The following is a 7,147-nucleotide window of genomic DNA, read 5'->3' as shown; positions in this document are numbered from 1 at the left end:
AGCCCAGTGTGATATAGACCAGACTTCCACAACGACTTGCATCCTACTTAGGGAGCATTTGACGACTGGTGCCCGATGTCAACAATAGCAAATGGAGAACCTCACCACATATGTAACGCCAATTGGACGTATAGTTCGACCGTAACGCTAGGGCAAATCATACCAATGCCCTTGAATAGGTAAAGGTGTTGATGTCGAACGGACATGAATTGCTCATTTTCAAGAGAACTACTAGTAACACAATAGCGGTCACGAAAACGTACTATTTCGTACAAGCGGAACACTACGACACTTATGTTTGTACGATGCACAGGGCATTTCGTACGCTAAGAGGTATCTCGATCATTTCGAAATACGACGGGGCAAGTAGATCAACACCGTGTATTCTATCCTAATCCTTTTTCTCTATATAAAAACGTGTACAAATTCGCTGTACATTCGAAACACATTTGTAGCAATTGCAACGCATCTTCCGAGTGGCCCAAAGATATGGCATTTTCTGTTTCGTTGACCTTTGGCATGCAGTGTTGTTGCAAGGGTTTTTGCACTGCGCGTACGATATTGGCTATATTATCATCGATAATAATGAATATATATATATAATTGGGATAAGTACAATTCGCTTAATAAGTTGCGGCAAAAGTTATCCGACAACGTCCTCATCATCAGTATTTAGGAACTCAACCGGTGGGACCCACGATATCTCTGTCCATATAATTTTTAATACAATAGACAAAGGACTGAGATCCTCTTTGTCCGTTTTTGTTTAAGTACTAAACAGCGCCAAGTACTCAACCTTAAGAATCGTTATTATTGTCTATTATATTCTTATTATTGAATATATTTAAAACAATAGCTCGTCGTTACTGTTCAATGCAACGACATGAAAATATTTTCTGCAGAAAAAATTAATTTAGAAAAATAGGATTCATTTTCGCGTTACACTGTATGTACGCGTGCCATCCCTTGAAACACCATAAAACTTTGTTCACAGTTTATAAACGTTTGAATTGATTCACGCAGACGCGTCTGTCGAGAACATCCCCTTTAGGAGACCGTTTCAGAGCACGTTTCTATATGAGAATCATGTTGAATGCAAGAAATCTGTAGGGTGAATATACATAGATATGCATGTGTGTATGCCACAGTACACACTGCTGGAAAATGGACGCGTAAATCGTAGGAATCACGTCGCCCCGTATTATATTGGCTCAGACAGCTTCAACGAACTCTTGTTTGTCTTTTAGTTACTAAGGTTGTCCTTCACAGGTGTTCTCTAGCTTGAATCGAATCACAACTGCGGTCAGCTGGTGTGGGCTCATCGATGTGTAATGTTCCCGGACTTTCAGAATCTGATTCGTCTGAATCTGACCTCGATTGCGACGCCTGATCTTGATCCTGGTCCGGATCTTGGTCAGTATCTTCGGCAAATGGGGCTGACTCATCAGAAACCCGCGGAGATGCCATCGATGGCATGGACTTCATCCCGAGTAAGCTGCCGGAAGATATCGACGCCATCCACGGAATACAGTCGGAGTATCGGGGCAATCTTGATGGTGCCTGACTCTCCGCATTGGTTACGGTTAATTCAGATGGTCCGCCGGCAAGGAAAGACAGCTGAGGAGATGGAGGGCCTATTGCGATCGTACACGTAGTAGACGCTGGGGTGACTGTGGCAGAAGAAACAGGTGAGGCCGATGAAGTCGAGGTGAGTATCGTTGCCCCTCGACTGGTGAGGTCAGGCGCTGTGGCGAATGTCGGCGTTGCCACTGATGATGCTGTAGGAGCCGATGAGGACGAAATCAAATTCCGTGTTGCTGACGCGGCGAGGTCAACATCGATGAGGGAGAGCGGCAGGCCGTAGTCCAGTAAAGACGATGGAGGAGGCTCCGATCCATCGGATGAATTCAGCTGCGTCAGCGACGCAAAGTTATTTACTGTCAGAGATGTGCTTGATGGTAAGACACCGTGCAACGACATCAAGTGTCGAAGGTCTCTAGCAAAATGTGTTCGCCGGTGGGTTGTTAACTGATGACCGCGTTTACAGCTGAAAAAAGGAAAAATCGAAGAACCAGAAACAAAATAACTTATACAATAAGTAAGAAAACAAAAAATATAAGTGTATATATATATATAATCTTTATTATATTATTTTATATTATATATTATAATAAGATGCTATTTGGTCCAATCTATTTAGATGGGCATGGCTTGAAGTACCTTAACTTAAAGGCAATATGCATGCATATATAGACTTGCATTAATATTACCCTTGCAAATTTTCGTAAACCGAGCTCACACGCTGCTACGAGTGCGACACCGAAAACATGTTTAGCGCTATGTTTACTCTAAACTTACGTTTTTCATCAACAGAAGCCTTTATACGACGATACAGAACTCTCTTTCTTATACTTTACGTCCCCATACGACAGCTGTAACCACGCTTAAACGACCCGGTGGCCGAAACGGTATCGGCCGTTTGCAGTGCTTGCAACATGATTCGTTATCCGATACATTATCTACGTTTACTTGGAATGAAGGAGAATCCTGCACGTTCTCAAAATACTTCCTTCGTCAAGCGGCTGATACAACAGTTGGCTTAAGGGCGACTTTATAGCTAGTTTAACTAGAAAGCTAGCAACTTTACCTCTGCCTAGTATCGGCCAGTGGTAACCGTGATGGCGATAGACACGATGATAACTTCGACCACTTACTCCACTCGAATCTATAGCAGCAGTAGCCAATGAACGAAAGTCAACAAGCCATATTGTACGCGTTGCTTACTCAACTGATCCCTCTGGGTTGACCGACGTAATCAGAGACTTCAACAACATCACATTTCAAATGGCGTAATATCCGCGTCCGTTCAGTGATTATTGAAACGTCGCAGAACTAAGTAATGGCTGACTATATACGAGGTGAGACAATACTCTACTGACAATTTGAAACGTTGGTTATTATACAGCACACATGTATTTATATTACACAAATGTAAAGTAGTTCTAAACCGGCAAAAGTGCCAGCAACTATTGATCGAGATCCTCTGCCAATCCTAGCAAAGGATTCGTCCTATCTGCTGCATGTTTTCTTGTTCATGAGTGCGTGCATCTGTATTTGTGAACGTATGTGTCACGTGTGTACGTGCATGTGTACAACTATGTGTTTGTGTGTAAATTACACAAGATTATAATAACGGATCGAATTTGGCTTAATACCGACTGCGTTGATTTGCAATGGCGTGTGTTTACTTGCTTTCTGCATTAGGGCTATCCGAGGATAGATCATGCAGGTCTTGGCTATGGGTCGAAGGCATGTTTCCAACTGAACATCTTATATATTGCTATTGAAAACTGTTCAGCATGACTCTCTTCCGGAGCGATGAAGATGAGCGTAAGATCTAAATTTAAAATTCTGAAGGTTTTTTGTTCGAAAGCGCGTTGGCATCGCAATGAACCGCCTTCGAAGCTAGACCACGCCAAATATAGGTATCTTCCTAGGCAAATTAGTCAGCGCCCTCTGTCTGGGGGTTCAACCATGACAATTTGAATCGAAAGCTGCAGCCATCACGCGAGAAGACATTTCCGGATCCTACCGCGTTTAGCTTCAAGTGCATATCATAGCGTACTTCGAATCTAAACAAGATCTAAACCCTTCCGAAGTCACGAATCCATAACATCTACCCTTTAATTACCGGTGCCTCTCTTAACGATTACCTCCTACTTCTCTAATGTTAACGTTCCAATGAGAGTCTGTGCCTCGTTTAAGAGCTGAAATGTTTTAGGCTTTAGGCTTGCCGTAGCACGTCTCGTTACTAAACCTTACCAGTGAATACAAACTAATGTCTCTAAGCAATAAGTAGCTCAGGTTTTTTAGGGCGAAACTGTTACAGTTCCATCCAGATCCATCGTTCACCGTTTCCGGATACCAATAGACGTGTCTCGTAAATGCCAACTGGAGACCAATATCATCTATGTCAACTGGGTAATATAGCTCCTTTTTTTTAATCGCTACTAAATAACATTAACGGGTCTAATCGATAGCGCGCCGAAATAGATTACTATCAGCATAAAATTTATGACACTGCTTAAGCTTGCGAGCGATGTTACAAACTTCCGAGGCAGCTGACAAGTAGATAAATGAACAAACATTGTTTTTGTGAATTATTGACTTTTATTCGTTGCGAATTTATGTTTCCCAAGGCGCATATATCTAGTAGTGGTGACAAATGGCCACCGACCGTTTTTCCCATATATATATGAAGCACATACATGTACCTGCTTCATCTTCGATCAGTGGTAATTTCAAGGGCTAAGGACAATAAACAAATGAATGACCTTCCAAACAAAACCTTCTCAGAAATATACCTTGTGAGTGGTTACATACCTGTATTCGCAAAGGTCACATTTGTAGGGCCGCTCATCTGAATGGCGTTTTAGGTGCTGTTGAAGGTTTGAGCTTTGAGACGATGTGTATGAGCAAAGGTGGCACGCAAACGGCCTTTCTCCTGTATGGACGCGTTGGTGAGTGCGTAGCCAAGATGGCCAAGATGTCGTATAGTCACACTGCTCGCATCTGCATCGACGTAAGAAGATTACAGAATGACAAATGAATAGGACTACTACATATGTTCTGCGTATCGTTAGGTTCGCAGGGAAATAGATGACAGATTCAATATTTGAACTATAGCAGAACGAGCTGCTATATCTAACTTATGACTACTGATGATCGCCTTCATCGTTGTTGCCTGATTTCGTAACAGTTACTGTTGAAGAGCTAAAAACCCCAAGATATTTTATTGAATAAGCTTTGCAAGCTGATGTTAATAATTGTCAACATTGATAGCCATATACACCTCCTATACCCGTTATTCCTAGCCTACCCCCCCCTCGCCCTATCGCTTGGAGACACTGCTGTCATCCTGCATGATGGAACATTTGCTTTAAACCACAATTACGAAAGGCTTCGAAATTTCTCAAATACAGACTGACTCCAGAAGACTCACTTGTATAGGCTTTTCCCTGTATTTTTTAAAGCGCGCGGTCCAGTCCCTTTTGGTCGGCGCTTTCGCGGAATTAACGCTATGAGTTGCTGTTGAAGTTGCTGTGTAGGACCTTCATCGCAGGCTCCGCCGCCGTCACCGCTATTATCTGTAAGGCATGTGATTGAAAAAAAATTAGACCTCATGCTTTGCTGTAGAATCACATTAGGCCGGTGACAGCTGGTGGAACAGGGCTATATTTTCATTTTAGGCCAGGCCGTACATCGCAGGTTTCAACGCTAAAGAGAGTTCGCATGTTAAGTTATAAAGCTGGCACTAGTCGTCGAGTCAAAGGTATAAGATTAAATTAAACAAAGTTAAATGTATTACCTGCAATATCACTGTAATCAGTTTACTAACTGGATAACGTCTAAGCGTCAATCTTAATGAATGCAAACGAGAAAAGGAAACAACGGTAACGTGCAATTTGGTAAGACATGCGAGAAAAAGTTCCAGATGGGGGAAGGGGGTGGTGGTGATAAAGTTTTTGGGGTCACATGCTTTGGAATCGGCTGAGTAAACAGGCTAAGGATGCGTGAAATATCGATGATGTCGAAGCAGTATCGGTCCTCATGTGATGAAGTAACGTCTATTTCTGAAATGTGACGAAAAACGTAAAACATTTAAAGGTTGATAGTATAATACATTGCTGATATATTCATCCACATATCTTAATGAAAGATATGCTCAAACGACATCAAGTGTCATCTGAAGTCTGAAATTATTTGACCGACGTGTCGATAACTCGATGCGCGTCCTTCAAACTTAAGGGTCGCTCACAAACACAAGTTCCAGGCAGCTGGGGAAAGTGATCAAGAACGAATCGAACAGTCAGGGCTTTTGATGCACAGGTCTCGCAGGTGCGCCTGTACCTCACATAAACCAAACTGTATTTCGTCGTATTTCGACATTCAAGTAAGTCTTCGATATAGGCTTGACTCCCTTCGTTTCTCTAAGCGCTTTAACAGCCTTTTGTGGCAGTCACAACGAATAAACTGCCTGCTTTGTATGATTGTGCCCACCGCAATTAAAGTTAGTTCGCGCGCGATAGTTCAAACGTATCTCGAATCTGACTTAATAAATGTATCAAGCTATTCATCTGATGAGTCGTTGATGAAGTAACATATCAGGCGATGGTAATTTCTTTATTACTTAGCGCGGATTCTACATGAAAGTTATCATCTCTTACGATAGTTGTCTTCAGCGTTGCCAGCGGCTCTGCTGTAGCTATCATATCTTTGTATCAATATAAGCGTGATATGCGTATCATTTCTTAAGTACAGCACTGTATCGGAGGGAAGATAAAGCTTGCTAGGTTGTAGTTTACTAGTTGCTAACGTTTCTAGAAGTCAATAAATACCGCAGAGACATAATTAGTTAATCTTAGCGAGAGGGCGTGAATCTTGAAGGAGTGAATATTCGGATGAAAAATGCACGCTCGTCCTTTCTTCAAGGGACGTCCTAACGACGCATATGTATTTCGACCGGTCTAGGAAGTTCATAACTCACTGTTGAAGTCACGCACGTAGTGAACCATGGTGGATAAGTCTTTGTCTAGACCAACGATCCGATCATATACAATAGAGAAGTTTGACAGACGCTACCTTCGAGCATTTGACTCGACCGGTTTGTTTTTAACTTAGAACAAACAGAAAAACGAAAACACCCCTATAACCTTACCAATTCTATATAACTGTTTGGCAAATCAAAATAAAATAATGCAGTGCTTAATGAAACCGATACGGAGTTATCTATGTGCGAATTTTCTTTCGTTGCATACAAGTTAGACCACTAATGGTGTTACTGAAAAACAAACGTCTGACCTTTCAACTATTTTGTACTTTCATGTTTGAAGTGAAGTAAAAAAACAGTACGCTTATCTTCAGATAGTGCGTTCTCGGTTGCACAAGTTGAAATGTAACTTAGCGACGAACGTAATGACGAATGAGTCATCGGTCTCCATAATAAGCGGCTAAAGTGGAAAAAAAAATCAAACAAAATTTTGTGTGTGCCAAGAGCCCTTGCGCAGCCTCTATATAGTTCCTTTGTATATACGTCGGTGACAATACGTGTTATCGGAAGACACTTACGCTAGTGTGACGGCCAAAC

At 41.9% G+C, this 7,147-nt stretch overlaps 1 protein-coding gene across 1 annotated transcript; it reads right to left on the bottom strand.

Moving 5' to 3' along the window:
* Window positions 1-595: 595 nt before the first annotated feature.
* Window positions 596-5,760, bottom strand: LOC111260681 (uncharacterized). Its single transcript, XM_022833606.2, has 3 exons — window positions 5,003-5,760; window positions 4,384-4,572; window positions 596-2,047 (listed from the first exon to the last, which is right to left on the bottom strand). The coding sequence occupies exons 1-3, from the start codon at window positions 5,182-5,184 to the stop codon at window positions 1,264-1,266; spliced, it is 1,155 nt and encodes a 384-aa protein (XP_022689341.1). The 5' UTR covers window positions 5,185-5,760; the 3' UTR covers window positions 596-1,263.
* Window positions 5,761-7,147: the final 1,387 nt, after the last annotated feature.

The sequence above is a fragment of the Varroa jacobsoni genome, unplaced genomic scaffold (genome assembly GCF_002532875.2).
Source record: "Varroa jacobsoni isolate VJ856 unplaced genomic scaffold, vjacob_1.0 scaffold_466, whole genome shotgun sequence".
Taxonomy (NCBI): domain Eukaryota; kingdom Metazoa; phylum Arthropoda; class Arachnida; order Mesostigmata; family Varroidae; genus Varroa; species Varroa jacobsoni.
The sequence above is the reverse complement of the archived record's forward strand: the minus strand, read 5'-3'. Positions and strand labels throughout refer to the sequence as shown.